This window comes from Chanodichthys erythropterus, chromosome 7 (assembly GCF_024489055.1).
Source record: "Chanodichthys erythropterus isolate Z2021 chromosome 7, ASM2448905v1, whole genome shotgun sequence".
NCBI classification, from domain to species: Eukaryota; Metazoa; Chordata; class Actinopteri; order Cypriniformes; family Xenocyprididae; genus Chanodichthys; species Chanodichthys erythropterus.
Window position 1 is genome coordinate 44,823,733 of NC_090227.1, and position 23,152 is coordinate 44,846,884.

Here is a 23,152-nt window from a genome sequence, read left to right on the forward strand (position 1 = left end):
CCGAGCGCCGCCGTTGCTTTGATTGGCCGTGAATTGAGACAGATGCTCTTCGCAGATGTGTGTAGTTATGACATGTACCAGCAGGGGCTAATAGAGCTATATAGTAACCAGCGAAACCTTGACCCATTGAAATAGACATTTGTAAACCATTCATTTAGCTTCTTTGTTCCGTGTTTTGTGTGTAATGGCCTTCAAGATGCCCACAGAGCACTGAAGACATGCTCTCTTCACTCAGTACAGTGAGGCTTTTTCACAGTAAGGTTGATCTCTTGTATTTGGTTTTGTTCGTCCTCACGGTCATTTTAACTTGTGGAGCTACTCAAAGAGAGAGGGAATGTGTGGTGTCGGTGTGCTGCGATGGTGGGGGGTTATAAAGCACATCTGGTTGAGAATGTGGGTGTTTCTCAGAGCCGCTTCCCTTCCCGTACCAGTCAGAGCCGTCGTACGGCTGATTTACGCTCCTCTAATGTCATGGAACGAAAACATGGAAACTGTGCCATAAACAGTGAATTCCTCATAAGTTGAGAGATTATGTTCAGTGCGTAGGGAGGAGGTCCAGCTTTTACGAGAGCATCAGTGCACTGGAGCAGTAAGTGCTGTTATCTCAAGGTGACCCGACGGCTCTCATGCTAAAATACAGTAACTTTCCATTATTTGTTCCTTTAGTCAGGGATACATGTCATTGCCAGTGAGATTATGTTTATGATTTCTCACAGAAAATGTTTTGGTAATGACTTCAGTTGAATGCTTGGCTATTCTGTTTGGGAGGGAGTCAGAAGCAGACAGATGCTCTCTGAGTGTGTGAAAGATTAATGCAAACTCTGGATTACCAGTGCCATTGCAGGCATTACACCAGAGTCTATCGATTTTCCTTCAGCTCATCCGAAAGAAGAAAAGAGAGAGGGCTATTCTCCACAGAGATGCTGCACGTCTGTTTTACCAAGAGGTTCTCCTGTCCATATTCACTCAGCAGTGCTGCTATCACAGGCTGCTCTTCTCTGCCAGTAAGCACAATAAATACTGGAACATTCTTTCTAGTCATGGGCTGGCCAGATTTACAACATGTTGACATTCATGACTGACAGCACAGATATGGTGAAGACCTTGTCACACTGCTGAATCTTTCAACTGCATAAATGGCGAAAGTGTAAGACCACTTTCATATTTCTATATATGAAAAGCCTGTGTGCTGCGTCTCATGAATAGCTTGTACAGGCGGTGTAGGAGTGATGGAGTTGTGAAGAGCTGCGCACTTTAATCTACTCGTTCACAGCCCACAGCGTTCGCACAGGTCTGCATGTTGCCATCCATATAAAGTACATGAGAATTTTAGTTTTTTAGAACAAGTCGTAAAACCCATAGATGTACATTTGCTATGTTGTCTAGTGTTTAGATCAGTTTGAAGATGTCGTGAAGTGAAAGCCTCACTTTGATCTGTAGACAGCAGGGACAAGGCCTGGAAGTATTGAATATATTGAGTATATCCATGAAGATGATCACCAAGCCCAAAAAGTAACTGCTAAACAACAGATAAATGTCTGTGGTGTTGTGAAGAAGTTAAATACAAATAAACCTGACGTCTTTTGCTAACCCCTGAAAATTGTGCCAAATGTGTGCATCTGCAGGGTTGTGTCAGGCAGCAGATATCTGCTGATGCTTGAAGGTATGACATGATAAATATACAGTTTCCCTTTTAAGTTTACAGACCCCCTGCAGAATTTGTACAAATATACGTTTTTATTCTTAGTACTTTCATTCAGAAGCTACATAAGATATTTACATATTTCCCTCAAGACAAAATAATAACAATGTTATGCATTACCTCTCAAGCTGTTCAGAAGTTTCCATCCCCTCGGTTTTTAATGTGGTGTGTTTCCTTCTTGAGCATCAGTGAATGTTTGCAGCTTCTGATATGGTTGTGACAGCGCTGATCCATCTCAAGCGGTCCAGTGGGAAAAAATTGCTTGGCCAGTTTTTATTTTTTTTATGCATATTGGTAAGGTAAAACCACCAGTTTTTAAATGTTTATTTTACTTGGTTTACCCACAGCACAAACTTGAACATATGTACGGTGGACAACCCAATAAGTGGACCTATGAGTCTTAAAATTATTAAAATGGTTTCAATGATTCCAGGATGATTCCAAGAATTTGTCCAAGACCTTCTGTTTAAAATAAATAAAATTGTATATATGATGTGAGTACATCATTACTGTTGTACAACTTCATTTTTAGTATTCTTTTAAAAAATTAAGATTGTTAATATAACTAAATTTAAATAATTTTAAGACTTACTAGGCCCCCTTTTGGAAGTTTGCAGAGTGGTCCTCGGACCCCTGATTGGGAACCACTGTTTTAAACCTCACTGACAAGCAGACACTGTTGTCTGATGTCAATTGTAATCATAATTACTGCAAAATACTTTTATACATTTTGTTCATTTGTTATGCTTATGTGTTTGTTCCTCAAAGCACATGAATAAATTAGGTTTTCCCCAGATTTCAAAGTGAGGGGAAGTGGACATTCTTATAAAGTCTCAAAGCTGAAATGTTCTGCATGTACACTATACTTCCATTCCCCCTGAAAATCACTACGGCTGAGACTCGAATCCTGCCCATTATAAACTGAGATTAAAGTGGAGCTTTGAGAATTGCTGTTCATTACATTTGGACTTTAGTTCTTAGTCTAAGGAACAAGAATGTGCAAAGTCTTTCAATATGTCCATGTACTAGTTGCTCTAGAGATCAGATTTTGTTCAAAGAGCTCGGACCACCCTGAGCTGATATTGAGGTTTCTGTAAATGTCTATATAACCCAAAATGTGTTGAGCACCATGACATAAAGACGACCGCTGTGGTTAAACCAAGTAAAAAAAAAAAAAAAAAACATCAAACAGTCACTTTTGGGAAGAGGTCAAATGTGCAGAAGATAGATGCTGGAAAACCAGTTGGCAGTTAAACAAGGGACTGATGAAATATCATAAAACAAAACAAAACAAAACAAAACAAAATAAAAAACTGTTCTGGATCATCCAGGGAAAGATGGTATTAAAAATCAACCATGTGCAAACCTTTTCACAAGGTCATTTGTGTAAATTCATTTATTATTTTGTCTTGTGGACAAATATGTAATCATCCTTTATGTGATGTACATTGTTCAGGGCAGTCCTAAATAATAAAATAATAAAATGCAGTTTCTATAATTTCTTCTTTATTTTTTTGAATGATGAACATCTTGCAGGTTATAGAGTATGCAAACTTAGTGTATACACTGCAGTAAGAACAGGGAATGTGTACGATCATGAGACTGATGACTGATCAGAACTGCTATTAAGCTCCAACATCCTTTAAAATGATATTCAAGCAGACAAGCTTGAACTGGGAAAATCCTCAGGGTGGGACATTTGTAAAACTCTATCAGAGTAAATGGCTTTTGTGTGTGTGTGTGTGTGACTGCTGATAGATGTTGCTCTAGTTGTGTCAGAGGAGCTGTGGCCACGTTTGGGCAGGTGTGTCTTTGGCTCAGACACGTATCGCCACGAAACAATCAGCTCATTGTGCAACATCTACATTCCAGCCGCCACATGAGCGTCTCAAAGCTGCTGCTCTTCACGTCCATCTGTGAGCCAGCAGCGACTGTGGCCGAACACACCTACATGACTGCTGGCCGGGGGACTCGCTGATTTACTGAATAAACATCCAGTTGATCTGACCTGTTTTCTGTTAAGAGTTCTTGTACTTTAAATTGTGGTTTCACATTACTCGAGTTTATAGTGAGACCTGCTATTCCTCTATCTTTCATGAGTGTTGGATTCTGGGAGTGCCCAAAGAGACTTCAGAGGTATATTTTGTTAGCCCGGGTTGGGTGTCTGGACAAGGTCCCTAAGCTGTTTTATAGTTTAACCAGCCTTGACTTGTTGGATGGTGACATGTATCTGCTGACTAGCAGGATCAGTGCGCTAAGCTGCAGTCTGATGCTTGAAAGGCTTTTGGCATGTGCTGGTGCCTGCGCTTTTCACCCTTGACTGAAAGCATATGCTGCGTACAGTGTTAGCATGAGTTAGCCTGTGTGCATGTGTATGCATATGTGTTAGCTTATGTGTGTGTGTGTGTGTGTGTGTGTGTGTGTGTGTGTGTCCGTCCGTGGGTTCCTGGCCATTTCCGACACATCTGGCAGTGCTTGGCTCCTTCAGGTGAATCATGTCTCTTGGGAGGCTGTCTCACTATGTGTGTGTGTGTGTGTGTGTGTGTGATGGGAGGCTGTCTCACTATGTGTGTGTGTGTGTGTGTGTGTGTGATGGGAGGCTGGCTCACTATATGTGTGTGTGTGTGTGTGTGAGAGATGGGAGGCTGGTTCATTGCGTGTGTGTGTATGTGTGATGGGAGGCTGACTTACTATGTGTGTGTGTGTGTGTGTGTGTGTGTGTGTGTGTGTGTGTGAAATGGGAGGCTGTCTCACTGTGTGTGTGTGTGTGTGTGTGTGTGTGTGTGTGTGTGTGTGTATATGTGTGTGTGTGTGATGGGAGAATGACTTCCAGCGTTGTGGCATCTGCAGTGTGGCAGGAAGTATGTGAATCTGTCTCACAGTTAATTCAGACACCACATGCTTTTCTAATTCCACCCCGTCACCCCCCTCAGCCCTTAAAGGGAAACGTCAGAAACAAAATGTGTAATCACATGCAGTTGATGATCTTTCTGTGGTAGTTTGGAGTGGCTAGAGCTAACTGGTTGTGACAGAAGCGAAGGGAAGGCTGAACACGTTCAGGAGAACGGCAGCACAGGTACGTTCAGCTCTGACAGGGCTTCTTTGCATGGCCGACGGTGTTCTCGGGGCCGAGAGCAGCTTTCACACTTACAAGCCCTAACACACATCAGCTGCCTGGGGCGGCGCATGCCTCCGTCTGCGATCAGCAGATAACAACCTAAAACTGCCGCTCTACACCAACAACTTCTACAGAACACCTAAACATTTACTCTTACCTTCAGCTACCAGGATGAAAGCTGAACAATAGATTGGACATAAAAACCCTACTCATTGTTGTTGAAACGGTTGTCTCTTTCTCTCTCTGTCACAGTTGTGCAGATTGTGTGTGCTAACTGTTTTGGAGGAAAAGGGTCATGGGTGTTACAGGAGAATCAAACAGCGGAGAGAGTTTGTCTCCACCCTAATGAAGAGACGAGAGGATGGAGACACGAAACACCAAATACACCCCCATACTAAAATAAACCAGCTCTGCCCACATCCACACACTCATGCAGACACACCGAACACTGACACCAGGTCACGTGTGTGTGTGTGTGTGTGTGTGTGATGGTTTACACCTGCAGTTTGAATACACGATTTGTTTTACCATCTACATTACCTTCTAATGAATTATTCTTTAAATTAATAATTTCTCACTGAAATTGAGCTTCATTAAGATATTGAACATGGCTCTACTCTTACAATTTTTGAGGAGCAAAGTCTGTCTTTGCATTTTTATTCTCATTTGACGATTTGTGAGTGTTAATTTTGAACCCTGTATGCAGCTATTCATAAGCTTCGATCGGGTCACTTTCACCGATGTGCCTAAATATTTTTTCACAGTTGCACACAGTAGAGCCCAGCTGAATCATGTTCAGAGTTTTAATTGCTCTAAAATGGAACACAATGTTTGGCAGATCCTTCACACTGTTATGACTGTAGATAATGCTTTAACATTTAGTACTCACATATTTCAGGCCTTTACTAGCAACTAAACATGTACCAGTTCCTTCTACTGACACTAATGTCACATAAATTCTTTATAACACACTTTGAGTGTGTTTGGAGAGAGAGAAAGAGACATGAAAGAAAGGGTTGTGTGTCACAAAGTGATAGTGTTGCTGACTGCTGTGTGTGTGTGTGTGCTGATTGAACACTATGGATGGGAATGTCAGTGTTTCTTGTGCTGTGAGGACGGACCGCTGAGCGCATGGGTGTGCAGTGTTTGGCTGGTAATACTGAACGCTGTCCCCTGCTGAAAGATTCCAGAAGCTTCTCCTCCTCACAGGGCTCCTGGGTCATGCGTTTGTCATCATGACCTCTGACCCCTCAGGCCAGCGTGGCAGCAGGAATGTAGGAGATGTTTACGCTGCTGAAACTGATGGAGTCCAGGTGGCCGTTTCAATTCCTCCATTCGCTCTCTTTCTTTCTCTTTCTCTGTATTGCTCGGTAACTCCCTCTTTTCTGCTTGTTATTTCTTTTATATGGATAGAACACGTACTGTGTGTGTATAACAGCTCACGGTTTCAGTTGTTGTTTTGACAACAGCATTTTCAGAGGCAAATGTTCGTGATGAATGTATATGGACGAGAGGAAGTGCAGGCATTGTCAGCGAGCCTTTGGCAGCGCGTGTGTCCCACCTTCGCGATGATGGTCCATCTCTCTCGCCATCATTCATCTGCTGATGGCTTTTTGAAGTGCTCTCTAACTTCTGGAAAGTTTTCCACCTCCCCCCTCTTTTAAAAGGCCATTAAACTGTGTTGTAATGCAAACGGTAATTCTAAAGAGACCAAACAGGTGTCCGATGTGCAGGCAGCGTGTCTAATGTAGCTATTACATGGACAACAGCAGATTATCATAAAAGCATCTCTCCTTAATGTGGACTGGACTGATCAATAGCAGACTGGCGATGAGACGTACACACACACACACACACACACACACACACACTGCAGACTGGAACTGATATTTGCTGCACTTTATTAATCCTCTCTCGTGACCTGAGCGGATTCTACACACACACACACACACACACACACACACCAAGTGTTGATGAAGCCGTGTTTCACTGTCACTTTGTGCTTGACAGACGTTTGTTGTTCTGCTCATCTGAATAGAAGCAAATTCCAGGGTTTGGCTTTGGATTAGGGTTAGGGTCAGATTTGACGTTATCCCATTTACCTTTGCTCTGCCTCTACACACATCTGTCTGTGCTTTGCCTGGGGCTCGTTCTGTGAGCGCAGAGAAGAGAGAGGTCAGAGGTCACACAGCTCCTCCACAACCATCTGACGTAACATCTCTCTGAAAGTGGCATGGGTGTCGGATTTGAATACGAGGACTTCTCATGGCTGCCGTGGCCTCCAGCTTGTTCAAAGGCAATATTTTTAGAGCCACTATGAGATAGAAGCTGCTCTTCGCTGCTCTCTGTGTTTTTGAAGTACTCTCTGCAGGCACAAAGCTTTTACTCGTACCTTTTTGGATTAAAACGATCCTCATTAAAGCACTATGAGGCTTTTCATCCTTTCAGTGGCGTGAGGGAAAGCTTATTTAACATGCTTTATTGAGTTTGTAGCTGCGGAGATGTGTCATGTTTTACTGCACAACAGAATCACTGAAATGTAATTTTAAGTCAAGTCACTTCTTTGCAATAATCAGTGAAATACTAAAATGACAATTACGAAGAAGATTTATTTTTTTAATTCTTTGAATATATATATTAAACCAAGATCCCCAAAACAAAATTTTTATTGTTTCTGAAATTGTAGTTGATAGTCATATCACAATGTTTCTGATCAGCACAGCCTTATTCTAAATTTGTTTGTAGATCATTGTAAAAAATTATTTTCATGATTTGTCATCATAACATTTTTTCTTTTGTCAAATCAACTTATAATTAATGTAGTAATAATATAACATAATATTTTAATTTTTTGTTGATTACACCAATCGGCGTCATTGTATTAACTCACATTTTTTATTTCAATGAACTCAAAATTGTAAGGCAACCTTACTTTTTAAAGTTTAACCAACAATTATTTTTTACAGTGAAGCTGAATGTAATTTAAGTTGATTTGGGCAAATATCTTTAGATAAACAGCCCATGCGCTTTAATGGTACCTAGTTTTTCCTTCAATAAAATACTTTGATATATTTACCAAAACTGTACAGCATGTTATGTAGTATCTAAGAGTACTGTACAATCACATCAAGCTCATCAAATTCACAGTGACTGTTGTTTACACACAAGACTAAATGACCAAATGCTTGCAGTTCAATACCAAGCTTTAATTCAATGACGTTTTTACTGTTGCTGTGTAAAAACATTCTTGTATGTTGTAGATGAAGAGATTTGTGTTTGCATGTGAAATGGAGTCACTGTTAGCAGGAGGGAATCTGCCAGTATGAGCCGGTGCTCGACTCCAGACCGCAGCCTGAGGGAAAAGATCAGCAAAACGAATTCTGTCTTTAAAAAAGCTATCTTACAAACAGCAGCACTGCAATCCAGCCAATTTCTGCATGTTGATTTGATAAGCATCCTCTGGGTCTCGCTGCACGACTGAGGGCTTCCCATGTGTGACTTCATAAAATTTGCCTCTTACAAATAAAGCTTTGATCTCCTGTAAGTAATACAGATTTAACTGAATATTTCAGGCTATATTAGCTACACAGTAATAGTTCCTGCCATTTTACTTGTTGTAAATTTGTAGTTAAAGGAGAAGAGATGCCCACTCAGTCATCTGTCTCTGAGCGTTAAAGAAGAAAAAACCTGTTAAAACCTGCTCTGTAATGGATTAAACGCTGCATGTTTTTACCTGCTGTGTAATTGGTGTATTAAAATGTCAAGTGACTGCACCGAATGTAATATCAGCTCAATAGATAGAAACTTCACAGACTGATTGTCATACATTGCGAGACACAATTACCAGAAATTTGCATTTAGTGAAATGTTTTTTGAATTCAAGCGCATTCAGCATTCAGTGAAAATCCTTCATGTCCTTCTAACAATGAGTACCAATGACCAACCGATTTTCTAGAGAACATACAATTTTCAGGTAGTTTGGAACTGAAAAGTTTGTGTTTTATTTCTGTATTTAAAGAAGACATATGACAACCGAATCGCTGCAAAGAAGAATCTGTTGAAGAATCTGTTGAAACACAATTCTGGCGAGCAAAAGGCATAACTTGCTGGGATTGATCAGAGGCTGTTAAAGCGCGCACACACACACACACACACACACACACACACACACACACACACACACACACACACACACACACACACACACATCCAGTATCCAGTGCTTGAGTGTGTCTTGTGCTGGGCTGCATTGATTTAATGCATTACTCAAACTGCTGGAGAGAGAGAGAGCAGAGGTAGAGAGTCTCTCCTGACTGCATTAGGAGCCTCCAGCCTTTGTGATTCCTTTTGATCAAATCTCTGTGAGAGACGCGTGTCATGCCCTCTTCCAGCCAGCTGTGAGGGGACTGGCCCGCCACCCAGTGGGGGAGGTGTGTGTGTGTGTGTGTGTGTGTGTGTGTGTGTGTATGTGTGTGTGTGTGTGTATGAGTGAGAGAGAGAGAGAGATCTCCTAAGGTGAGAGGCAGAGAGTACGGCGGGTAGGAGGGTCTCATTCCACTCCCCAGCGCCCAGTTCCTGCACACACTCATCCTGGACGCTTTAGAGCCGCTCACACACTCACACGGGCCTGTGGACGAGCGACGCGTTTGTCGATTGCAGGAGAAAGTGTGTGTTGTGTGGGTGAGTGTGACTGAACTGTGAGTGATGGATCTCTCGCAGTAGAACGTAGAACTTGTACAGACAGGAGCTGCTGGAATGGCAAACTGCTCAGAAACACTGGAAACTTCAGTCTGATCAAAATGTCTGAGGTAAGAAGTTTAGTTTGGGTTCAAGTCTTTCTTAGAGAATTTAAATAAGAACAAAAGTGGATTGTGAGTTATATGCAGATGATGTTACAGTGAGAAAAATATGCTTTTTTTTCTGTGTGGTGCTTTCACTGAATTGGCAACTTTTATCTGTGTTGGTCATTTATTGGTGTCCGGGACAAAAATGAGCTAAACTGTGCATTTACATATGAATCAATTTATAAAGAGGTTTTTTTTTTCATTAGTAGATCAATTTGCTAGCTAGATCTTTCAGAAGAAACTTTATTGTGCTGTTCAGATGGGTGTGATATGTCTTCACACAAGTGTGTGAGTGTTTGTTGGTTGTCCGCTGGAATGTAATTCAAGACAGGAGTAATTCTCTGCCACAGACATAATGCTGGATGAATGTTTGTGTGAAGAACGCTTGTTTAATCTGAAGACCAATGTTAAAGACACATTCATTGTAGAGACTCACTGAAATATTTTTTTTAACGGAACAACAGGAGTCCAATTCTTTTTTTCTCAATTCCACTTTCTGGCAGTTTTAAGACATCCTCTCGCTGCTCTCTCTCTCTGTCTTTGTGCTAATGGTGAGGAGTTAGTGTCCCAAAGTGGGACTAAGACCCCGTTACTGGGCGGGCAAACACAGTTAATGGCCTTGGGGTGTGAAAGCTTTGTGTGTGTGTGTTCATTAAGCTCATGTTGATCTGTCATTGTTGTTCGCTGCTACAGGCCTGTGTTGTGAGATCTGACAGTGATACTCTTTCTGTTAGAGATTCCTCCACCGCTCCGCTCATTTTCACCACACGCTGCAGCTTTTCTCTTCATATACCTGCACATCGATATTCTACACTTTTGTGGTCCTATAGGAGAACTACTAACTTGTACAGCTTCTCAAAATAATATTTGTCTGATATTATGTGACATTCTGGATTAAAACATATCAGTCAGTATTTTAATTATGACCTTTGGGTTGAAGTTTACACATTAGCAATAAATACAGAGTACATTCATGCATTTTACAGTTGTCATGATTTTTAATAAATGTAATTATTTTTTGATCATTCACATTCAAAATAATATGCTGTATCACTGCTGTAGTGTATTTAATAATACAGTCAGCCATAAAGCTGGATTATTTAACTGTTAGGGAAAACGTGAATTAGCATGTTTGTATAGAATGCCATGTATTACAAACACAGTAAAAATTCTCACATGTATTTCATAAAGAGGAATTTTATGAACACAATAATGATAGAGTTATGGAAAATGAACAGCACATAAACCAGCATAAGTAGACATTTAATATTCATTCAGAAATTGAACACTCAACACTGTTTGGCATAACATAATGCATCAAGTATTTTTATTTTGAAAGGTATCATGTGCTTTCCATTGACTCTTGTGATGTAGGTGCATTTTCAAATGTCGCTCTCTCTTTTTGTGTGTGTGTGTGTTTTAAGTGCCGGTGTGTTTATTTAAGGTTTGAGGGAAAATAACTGATGTGATTATTGTGGCTGTTGCCCTCTGTTATCTCTATACAGGATTTGTGCTAAAATGTCCATAATTAATATGAAATTACATCTCTATCAACCTCACTGTATGTGCCTAGAGGAGTACTTTATATCATGTATGTATATACACTGAGGTCCAGTCTGAGACCACTAGAGAAAAATGCTCTAATTGTATTTCTTTATTTAATTAATTGTTTATTTAATACAAAATTATCATTACAGCATTACCTGAATAAATGTTGAATTAAAAATGGACATGAATTTGAGAATGTCTCAATAACACGTGTCTCTCTTTTGGTTTAATGACAGCAGGACTGGAGCTACTGTACGTAAACAAAACCTAATGATCATGTTCTCCAGCTTGAGAATATTCCAAAGAGCATCCTAATAAATATATAGAGATACACGCATATATGTAGAAAGATACACACATGTATGTTTACACAGACACACAGACACATATATACAAGGACATTTTTATTATATATATATATATATGCAGATTTAGGAGAACATTAACAAGTTAAAGTATTAAACAGAGCAACAGAGCATAACGGCATGTTTGTGATGATATGTGGAATATATTTAAGCTCAGTGACATCATTATTGTGTGTTTTTGGACAGGCTATTTGCTGCACGGTGGTGAACTGCAACTGTGACAGTTTCAAACCTGGTAAACTGAGGCGGCGTCTCTGTGAACACTGTAGGCACGGCTGGGTCGCCCATGGTGAGTTTCACATGCTATAGAATATTACATTACACACAGACGTTTTTCACACATCTTTGAATCAGGTTTTAAGACTCTTCACTGTCATCTCTGTCTGTCTTTCTTTCTGCCTCTTCTACCTTCCACATCACTTTAAATGAATATTCTGTGTTCAATACAAGTTAAGCTCAATCTACTAAAAATGTTTATTACCTTAAAATAATTTCAACATGTCTTAAAAATTGTCTTAAAAAATTCTGTTTCTGTAACAGTGAGACACTTAAAAAAGAAATTAATGGGGCTAATTTATAAAAGCTAAAATACTGTTTCAAAAGTATAGCGACAAGATGTAAACAATGTGCGTGTCAAAATGATTTTTATTGAGGAAAAAAATGCTTCCTAATCTTTTCTTGGTAAATTTATTTACAAGTTTACAAATTGGTTTCCATAAAAATGTGATACCTACAACAACCATAAAAATTATTTTACAAATTAAATTAGCAACTGTACAGCTCAAATAATACACAACTTTTAACTGAAGTGATTTTATAAAATTATAAGCTTCACATTTCTAGTTTTAAATCCTCAAAGAATATATCGTGGTGGTCATCAATATTATTCTGATGTTTGAGCTTAACTCGTTGAACCTTAAATATTCCTTTAATAAACATAGAAAGAAAGAAAGAAAGAAAGAAAGAAAGAAAGAAAGAAAGAAAGAAATCTGCTCAATATAAATTAATTTATACCTTAATATTGCTTTTCTGACATTAACGCTACGTGGCATAAATGGACAAATTGATGGCCAGTTTAGAATCCCAGTATATTTTTTGTTGTAATTGTTTTTGTTTGTAGATGATAATCATTTACAATATTGTCTGTAATTTCTCGGCCATGCACATAAGCAAATATATACAAACACACTTTTATTAAATACATATGTTATAACATGTTTATGATAAACATCTTTTAAAATTTGTACAAATGCTCACTGAAAGCCACACCATCAAAAAAAAAAAAAAAAAATCCAGATACACACATTCAAAAGTGCTGCCATGAAACACGAAGAGATGCTTTGCTGATTTCTGCATGTGGAATGTAAACTGGTGTCTGTTTTGCTGAATTGCAGCTCTCAGTAAGCTGAAGGTTCATCACATGTACCAAGGAAGCCAGGTGGAGATTGTTCACTCCAATGTGGTGTTTGATATCTGTAGTCTGATGCTTTATGGGACGCAGGCAATTCCAGTGCGTCTCAAGATCCTGCTGGACCGACTCTTCAGCGTCCTTAAGCAGGAGGAGGTTATTCAGATCCTAAATGCACTGGACTGGACTCTCCAGGACTACATCCGTGGTTACGTCCTGCAGGTGAGCTGCTAGCAATCTGCTCCTTTCACTCGACTCACACTTGAAAACCTACTTCAATTTGAGAGGTATAATTACAGTTTTGTCACACTTTTCCTCAAAAATCCAGTGGTGAGCCACCGAGATTTCTTCATTCTATTTGCTTATCAAGTATTCAGGTGGCTGAATTAAATTCATGCTAGTTCCTCTAGTGGAGAATGTAAAGTTAAAGCCTCTTCAGACCTCCAGATGAATGCTGTATGATAAAATATTTATTCTGGTTACAACATGAAGCTGCTGCATGACTTTCAAAGCCTGCTGGCACTCAAGAGTAATTACAGGCGGACTGAAAGACTTGCCCGACTCCCCTCTGATCTCTCCCCTCCCCTCCTACTTCGACAGGGAAACCCGCATCATCTAAATGAAGAAAAATTACGCTCCAGAATGTATCACTCTGCTGCAGTAATTAGACCTCTCAAGTCCACATGCATTAGATGTATGGACGACTTGTTATTTAGTAACTCTGTCAATCTGTCAGAAGTTATGGAGTATTTTAGGGTCCCAGTACAGGACATGTGTTAGTTTAGAATTTATAATGCAAATGATATTCCTTGTGTGTCTAGGATGTGGCCGGTAAGGTTTTGGACCGCTGGGCCATAATGACCTTTGAAGAGGAGATCGTAACGTTGCAGCAATTCCTGCGTTTTGGAGAGACCAAGTCCATCGTGGAGCTCATGGCCCTGCAGGATAAGGAGGGACAGGCTGTTGTTGTTCCGACCCCTAGGACCAATTCTGACATCCGCAGCTTCATCGAAAGCAGTACACAGCGCTCTGTGCGGCCGCCAGCTAAAGCAGAAGCACCCAGTTGTAGTAACGGACACCATTTTGAGACGCTAGTGAACAGTATGGCCCTCATGTTGCCACTGCAACTGCTGAATTCTGTTCCACCATTGCTGAGCTCCAGTACAGAGTCTAGCCACCAGGAGGCACAAATGAGACACGAGACATCAGAACTAAGTCTTGACAGCACTGCTCCATTCGACACGGGCCCTGTGAGAGCAGAGGTGCTGCTGGACACACAGTCTCCAAAGATGGAGTTGGAAGAGTTTAATGTGAGTGGAAACTCTTCTCCCTCCACGCCTTGTACGTCCTCCATCACATCTGAAATCACACACATGTCACCTGAGAACAAGATGCGGTGTGCAGAGAAGAGCGGATCCTTGAAGAAGGGCCGTGTGTTCTGCAGTGCCTGTGAGAAGACCTTCTATGATAAGGGCACGCTGAAGATACACTATAATGCCGTTCATCTGAAGATCAAACACAAGTGCACCATTGAGGGCTGCAACATGGTGTTCAGCTCTTTACGCAGTCGAAACAGGCACAGTGCGAATCCGAACCCACGGCTGCACATGCCAATGAACCGCAATAACCGTGACAAGGACCTGCGGGGCGGTCTGAGCCCAAGGCAGGAGGATGAGGCCGAGGGTGAGAAGAGAGAGTTCGCCTCCATCCCAGAGAGCAGGACTGTCTCAAGTTTCATCATCCGCAACTCTGAGCCCAAACTACACGGCTCTTTATCCGGCATGAGCCAAAGCGGAATCCTCTTTCCCAACCTAAAGACTGTGCAGCCCGTGCTTCCCTTTTACCGAAGCCTGGTGACCCCAGCCGAGCTGGCTCATACGCCGGGCAGCCTGCCCTCCCTCCCGCTTCTGTCCTCCTCTGTGCCCGTCAGCACCAGTCACATGCAGACCGACACGGAGCCGGTGCCAAAGAAGAAGTCTCGGAAGTCCAGCATGCCCATCAAAATCGAGAAGGATGAGCTGGCAGCAGAGGGCATGTCCGGGGAGGAGACTCCGCCCCTCAGCCCCTGTACAGACACAGAAAAGTGTGACATCAGCAGCATGGAGCGTGAACCTGTGGACTGTGATGTTCTTCTCCGATCCACCCCCAACTCCCAGGACACAGAATGGGACAAACTGACTCAGGAGGACAGTCGTATCATCTCACCGTCTTCTCCTTCTCTCTTTCACACTAAACGGAATGATGAGAAAGAAAGGGAGTCCTCAAAATGTGAAGAACCAACATGCAGTTCACGGCCAGACCAACCCTGCAGCCACCGACCGGCCCATTTCACACACAGCAGTGAAAACTGTGCAGACGGCTGCAGTGACCCAGAGACCATATGTACAGATGATAAGGAAGAGCAGTCGCACCCTTGTGAGATCTGCAGCAAGACATTTAAAAACCCTTACAGTGTCAAAATGCATTATCGAAACGTGCACTTAAAGGAGATGCACATGTGCACTGTGGATGGCTGCAATGCTGCTTTTCCTTCCCGTCGCAGCAGAGACCGGTAAGATGATTAGGCATGAGAGAAATCAATGTGTGTGTAATATATTACACCGGGCAGTTATTTAAAAGCACATGACAGTTTTTGTGTTGATGCATTAGTACTAAGAGTCAGGTCCGGCTCCAACTTTGAGAAAGGTGGGCCAAGTGATATTCCTGGTGGGCTGGAGTTTATACATTATTTTATTTTTTTCCCCGCAACAAATTTTATAACTTTATTTTACAACAAAAGGGGCAGGTCTTAAAAGGTATATATGAACTCAAAGGGCTCAACACTAGGACGTTACTGGTTACTTGCCCTGCCAAAAAACCTTGTATTTTAATAAATAATGTTAATAGACAAGTAAACAGTCAGTAATAAACTAAGAACAAATGAACAAATTACATGCAATATCACAAATAAATACAATAAAACAAAGATACAAATGAAATAAACAGATTTCCGGTAGGTCTAACAGTATTTAGGTATGAAATACTATAATGTATAAATCAAATATATATTAATCCTATTAATGCTAAAGAAGTTATTCAATCAAGCAGATTTAAAAAAAAAAAACATTTATTTTGTTCTTTAATTAAGTTTAATAACACAAGACAGCAGCAGGTAAATTAAGGTACTGTCACTTTAAGACCAAAGGCAGGGATCTGACACACATCAGATTTTATTCCAACTGTTTGAGTTGATTAACATTCATTTTACATGCTATAAGACGCATTAGAGACGCAGCTCTCTGTCTCAGTCATCGCGCGAGTTTCTTTCACGTCTTCTTACGCTTAAACTGTTTAAAATCATTTGAATGTTTATGAAGACCACAGCGGTCATGTTCAATACTGCTTACTAGTTTCTAAATAACAAGTGGATTTTTTATACCAAGTGTCCAAAAAGCATGATCTCCTTCAAAATCTGGAGCCGAACTGAACATCGCACCAATTTGCCAATTATTTGGAATGGGGCCACGGTGGGCCTGTAGAGCCGGGCCTGCTAAGAGTTTAAGACTCATTTTATTCATGAAAAAATTTAGAAACGAATGCATGTTGGTTTTCTCTTCAAACGTTTTTGCTTTTAATTCTCTAGACACAGTGCAAACCTGAATCTGCACCACAGGCTGTTGACCAAAGATCATTCAGGAACATCTTCTCTCCGCAGAGAGCATCCAGATCTCCCTCACAAAGAGCCCCTCAGTCAGATGTCTGTCATCCTCAAAGGGAGTCACCGTACAGGCCTCGTCTTCCCCATGAGTAAATCACTGGAGAGAGCAACTGAGCCAGTAGAGGGTGCTGCAGAGAATGAAGCTGTATTGGACCTGAGCACCAGAGGAAGCGCCCACTCATCCTGGGACTCAGACATGGGCAGTGAAGAAGGGCTCCCTCTAGAGGATAGCGACGAGAGCTGCGACGGGCTGAGTGTCGGAGGGGCCGCGTCTCCACCTTGCCTCAGCCAGCAGTCCCACAGCTTATCACCCATCACTTGCCATCTCTGTCAGAAAGTTTACAGCAACAAAGGCACATTCAGGGCTCATTACAAAACAGTGCACCTTCGCCTCCTTCACAAGTGCAAAGTTCCAGGGTGTGACACTACATTCTCCTCTGTTCGGAGCCGCAACCGACACAGTCAGAATCCAAATCTACACCGTAACCTTGCGATGAATACCTCCCTCAGTCAGGAGTAGGACACAAACACAGAGCCATATTCTCCTAAATATACATACTCAGAGATTCACTCTTAACAACTTGGGTTCATAAGCACTCTGGTCATTGTACTGTACAATCAAGCACAACTGGAAGGACAATCATATTTATAATAAACCCTGATGTCTTTTACCTTTTTATTGTTAAGATATGTTTTCATCTCTACCGTAATATCTACTTGAGGATCTTTACTTATATTTATTGATTTTTTGAGAGTAGGACAGAAAGACATATGCCTAAAATGACTGAAGAAATGACAAAGCAAAAGACTGAAGAGACAGTGATGCTCACCAACACGCAAGAAAGCACATGCAAAATCATTTTAATCACCTTTAGAGATCCTTAAAAACAATTAGTGCTGTTATACAGTATGTTTAGTCCCTCTTTCTTTATCCAAAGCTACATAAAAATGATGTTGTGTTTTTTTCTTCTCTGCACTTTTCCACTGAGGGGACACATTTCTCCTCATCATGAGACTGGGACAGAACATTGATACAGCATGACTACAGCAGATTAGAGAAAGAGTGAGCGAGCGAGCACTATCGAGAACTGGCGAGAGAGTGAATAGAAGCCTGAGCTGTTTGAAGGTGCAGGACTCGCATGTGCTGCAGGGAGTTTTCTGGTAATACATTTGTGTTTGCTTGCTGTTCAGATTTGTTTTTATTACAAAAGATTTAGTGAAGTTGGTAGATTGTGTTGCCATTTCAATCAATATGCTCTTTAGAGACTGTTGTGTTCTTGTTGAGTAAGTTATTGTATGTATGTTTTATTTTAGGGGCCAAGCACCTGCAGTGTTTGTTCATTTTCTTCTCATGCCGTGGGAGTCTGTGACGTCCCTAGAGCACATCTGGGGTCTGAAACAAAACAGTTCAAATTTGGGCTTTTCTTTTGCCTTTAACTATTCAACCATGCGGCTTAGCTACATAATTCTTTGTGATGAAATGCATTATTTCGGCAGGACTGGCTTTGTGTTCTCACTCTATTCTTGTTGTGAAATTTGAAAAAATCAGTGAAATCTGTCTTACTGTTATTTCAGTCTGAATCCTTGCTGTCACAGTCATTTTTACAATTGTTACATTAAATAATGCTATATCCTATTAAATTGACTTGTAACTCCCGCTGTCGTGCTTGGCCCCTTAATTGCTGTTTGCAGCTATATTTGCTATAGTTGTTATTCTTGTGGAGACCAAAGATTCTTGAGCAACAGAAGAGTAAAACTGCTCACATGGACACACCAGGGTCCTTGTAAATGCTGAAACACAGATTGCCCTAAAGACTGAAGATTCATTTATACAAAATACATTTGCATCAGTTTAACATGATGTTGCTTTATAATGAGCATGAGGAATTAGTAAAGTCAAAGGATCATACCAGTGAAGGGTTAGGCTGAGGTCAGCAAATGAAGACTTTCTGATGCTAATACATCTGTTTGTGAATCAGAGCTCAACAAAATGAGTCTTACAATGGTAGAGCGAGAAGACTCCCACAAACCTGTGGACATTTATTCCTCTAACTTTTAACTTTGCTTTATATGTACAATCTTTTCTAACCACCCCCACTACCACCAAAAGTGTATGATGAGATGTGATAAGCAGGGTTTTCAGGATTATGACATCAATCTAATGCTAACCCACAGTCATTTATTTGTGTTCCATCATTTTTGTTTGCGTTAATAAACAATCTTAAAATATCAGTACATGTATACTTTTATTCAGAAACCTAGTAAAGCAGGGAGAAACAAATGAAATATAATTTTTGGTTCTTTTCTGAGCTATGTGTGGTTTAACAATCTTGTAATGACAAGCATAACATTTTGACAAGTTCTGTATTCCTTAGCAGAAAAAAAAACCTGACATCAGACAAGTACTTAATTACAGACATCTATGCTGTGACCTCGTTCACTATAACATTTGTTTTCGCAGACATTTTTTATCCAAAGCAACGTACACTGTTGTTTTTGTTTATTTGTCATTTGCACAGTTTACACCGGGTTCACTGAAATTCCTGTAAATAAGCCCAGATTACAGGACATGAACAACAGATGGTATATGTGAATAAAAGCAAAAAAATGCAGTATACATATGGCATAAAACGTAGAACCTTCTCTACCCGCACTCTCAGTCTCACATGCACTTGTCTGTGACAAGCAACTGGAAATGAGCTGAAGTCCATTAATGTGTGTTTGAAATGTAACAAGTAAAGCAGTATGACTGTGATCGTGGGTCAGAAACATGAAATACCAGTGATAAGGAAAACAGAACTTCTGTTGAACTGATCACAGCACCAATCTCACATCAGGTAAAGTTGTTGCATTTTAAATGTTATAAAACTTTACAGTTTATTAATTACAGTATTTTTGCCCAAACAATAATTGTTTTTGTGTGTTACTTTTTCCATTTTTCATTTTAGACCACAGCATTTCATGTAAAAGGTCAATCTGAGGCAGGTGTAAAGTAAAAATTAACTACTGCTGTGAAAACATACCAGCATTTTGCTAGTGGCATGTGTCAGGCATAACTGTGTGATTGTGCATGGTTGATTGATTGATTGATTGATTGATTGATTGTATATATATCAGATTCCATATGTAATTCCAAATGACCATTTTGTTAGTAGCAATCTGGCTCCACCTTGTGGCTCATGACACACTGACACACTATTTTGTTCAGTTGTTTGAACAGTGGGTCCGAATCCACACATAAGAAAGGCAGGCATGAGTTTATAAAGAGTTTGTGGATGAAGTTTGGGTTATGGTTTGGGGAAAAGTTTCCCTTTCTTAAAATTACTCTTCTGTGTCATAACTGCAAGAAACGACTCATGTATCGGCCATCCCAGGAGCTTTTTATGCACTCAAGATGTCCGTTAGGACTTGACAGAATTTTCAGTGTTTTTTTTTTTTGCTTTGTTTTTTTTCATGATCCCAGTAAAGATGTTGGTTATGAATTAAACCACATATGAATGGGCCAAACAGATTAGGTTATGGACAGAACCGATGAAAACAGGTAAGAGCATTAGTTATTGTGTTTAAACATTTAAAGATAATATGCTTTATGAATGAAGCTTCATATTTCTCATTTTCTCTACTGAAGGAAGCTGCAAGGGAGGAGACAATAGAAAATAAGGCAGACATTGTGTGGGTGATGTTTGTTTTTTAAATTATGTTGTTATTTTGATTATTACTGATACTCTGTTAGGTTTGCTCATATAATCTTCATAAGATATTGGTTTAGAACCTGATTAAGGACTATGAAGCTCACAACACATTTGTTTAGGAAAAAAAAAAATTGCTCAGTCTTTATACACTTCAGTTCATAAGACATTTGCTGTCAGTTAAACAACTTTATTTAGTGTACTAATGCTGTAAGTTCAGAAACACTCATACACTACAGCAAACTCTTGACAGTGAATGTCATTTTAGACAATAGTAAATTTATTTAAACAAACAACCCAAATTATAGATTGGTACTGTATTGTTGACCCTTGAAATTGATTCAATCTTCCCTGTACTTTATACAGATTGCTTCAAAGCAACTTTACAGTAATTAGAAGTAATTGTACAAGAAGTGTAACATTTAGTGTGACACAAAATTAACATTTGACTGAAACAAAACTCCAAAAGATTTAGGTCAGGGGTTGGCAATTAAGTTTGGCATTGGACCAAAAAACATTTTCGCCACTAGATGGCGGGCCAGAACATAGTCAAAGGATAATTTAAGAAATTAATTGAAAAATGCAACTAGAATTGCCTGTGACAGACTGTAACAGTGTCTTTTGTAACTGGTATTGAGCTACTCAAAAAGCCACATTTGTGTGGCGGTGTCCAGGTTTTACACTGGATAAATTAATAAAGCAGAGTAGTGACAAGTAACCTGGCAAGTATCTTCATTCACCAACTTGCAACACAGACCGCCTTGCTAAAAATAAACGTGGGAGATGTGGAGTGGATAAAACTAATAACTTGAATAAGCCCATTAATGGCATGTTTGAGTCATGCTCTTAACCATGGGGAAATTTAAACTGTAGTGCATGGTTAAGATATCTCTGGATTACAGTCAGGACACTTTCCAAAGGGGGAAATTTCCAAAGGGGAAATTTGAACTGCGTTCCATAGGTAAGATATCTCCGGAAGGGGGATTAGGGCTGTGTGGTGCAGTTTGAGGTGTCTTGGCAAAAGGGGAGATTGAAACTATGTTTATCAGTTTGAAGTGTACAGGTAGCAGTCCTGTTGGATGACGAAGATTCATTCTGATCTGCTCTGATGAATAGATCCGTTTAGATCCAACTCTGATGGACGACAACAACAACATCAACAACAACAACAACAAACTCCCTGAGACTTCCTAGCTCTTCCATCCAGATAGCAAAATTCTCTGTTTTTACTGTTATTTCTATTCCTTATGCTCTATTTTTATTATTCTTTTTATGTAAAGCACTTTGAATTACCATTGTGTATGAAATGTGCTATACAAATAAAATTGCCTTGCCTTGCCTTGCCTTGCCTTGACCATAAATGTCTGAGTATTTTAAGCTGTTTCCGCTTTTAGGATAAGAAAATTCAAGTGAACGCGTCGGCGCCTCATGCGCAACATCAGTTTTAGTAATTTGACATCACAGCCTGTAACTGTCAAAATAACATACATTCAACCAAATATATAAAAAGTTATACTGCTCATTTTAAGTAGTCTGTGTAGGCTACAATAAAAGCGTTTAAATAATAAATACAAAGTTCAGTCATGAAACTCTAACCGAGCGCTGATTTGGTCTTTCTACGCCATGGCATCAGCCAATCGGAAGTAATTCCATATTCACACAACCATATATATCGTACCCTAGCCTGCGATCGACAAGCTGTGCAATGTGAAGCGCTGTTATCCCTCCTCCTCCCCAGCTCCACCTGTAGAGATCTGCTACGGGGGTTCTACCATCCTTGCAGCAGCCTTTTCCTTGTTGTTTTATTTGACTAAGCTAAACAATTTGTATTTGCTCAGCAGCAACAGCAACAGCGTAGCAGATCTCGTACGCCAAAATCAAGCCATGTATACTTCATACCCCATGCCAATAAATGCTGGTTGAATTTAATTCACTCCGAGAGTTGTCATGATTGAAATATAGTGTAGCCTCCAAATTGTGAATATTGAAACATTTGGATTTGTGTCAAATTTGATAGGTAGTTAACGCCGGTTTCTGTTTCAGTTCAGCTTTAAATTAATTCGTTTGGCTTAACATTTATATAGGCTATTATTTTTGTCATAACTAAAATAGCTACGTAGCTGTAATTTTGATCCTTAATGTTTGATCTTTACATATTCCCTCAATCTTTTAACCAAAGGGTTATTAACATTAGCCTATATTCAGCAGGCAATGTCAGGCTATATAAAATAAATAAATAAAGAGAGATGAGCTATTGTTTGTTTTTCAAAATTGCTTACACTACTTATTTATTGTGATTTATTCTATTTATTCAAAATAGAATAAAATAAAAACTGTAGGGTTTTTTATTTTTTTATCTGTGCTTTTCATCCGCTCCTCTGTGTGGGTAGTGCAGTTTCACTATGCATATTAAACTACAACCAGCATTACAACAGTCTGTGTGCTGATTAACATTTCTGAAATAAATATTTCTGTAAAATACGCATTAGGTTGCACAGAAGAAAGCCAATTTATGACATCTACCGATATAGCGGCAGAGGACTGTTATTTCATTGAACGAACTGAAGATGACGTCACTGGCTCAGATTTGATTGACCAATTGACTGAAAGGGGCGTGAAATGACCGCCCACATGTGGAAAACGAGTTTTGAAGTCGTGTTTCTGTTTTCTATCCGTGACCGGTGTTATGAAATATTCGGTGTCTGAGATTTTCGGTGACACTGGGCGGAGCTTACATGAATATTCACGAGTTTCCTGTTTTGAGTTAAAGCGCCACTGAAA

The 23,152-nt window shown here is 40.0% G+C and overlaps 1 protein-coding gene across 1 annotated transcript; it reads left to right on the forward strand.

Moving 5' to 3' along the window:
- The first annotated feature begins 9,543 nt into the window (after positions 1-9,543).
- bnc1 (basonuclin zinc finger protein 1) lies at positions 9,544-17,202 on the forward strand. Its single transcript, XM_067389520.1, has 5 exons — positions 9,544-9,628; positions 11,764-11,866; positions 12,972-13,207; positions 13,807-15,536; positions 16,608-17,202. Exons 1-5 carry the CDS (start codon positions 9,620-9,622, stop codon positions 17,200-17,202), a joined length of 2,673 nt encoding a protein of 890 aa, XP_067245621.1. The 5' UTR covers positions 9,544-9,619.
- Positions 17,203-23,152: the final 5,950 nt, after the last annotated feature.

Coding starts and splice junctions, on each gene's coding strand:
- bnc1 (XM_067389520.1), top strand. Junction 11,867..12,971: donor GCACGGCTGGGTCGCCCATG/GTGAGTTTCACA, acceptor GCTGAATTGCAG/CTCTCAGTAAGCTGAAGGTT. Junction 13,208..13,806: donor TCCGTGGTTACGTCCTGCAG/GTGAGCTGCTAG, acceptor TTGTGTGTCTAG/GATGTGGCCGGTAAGGTTTT.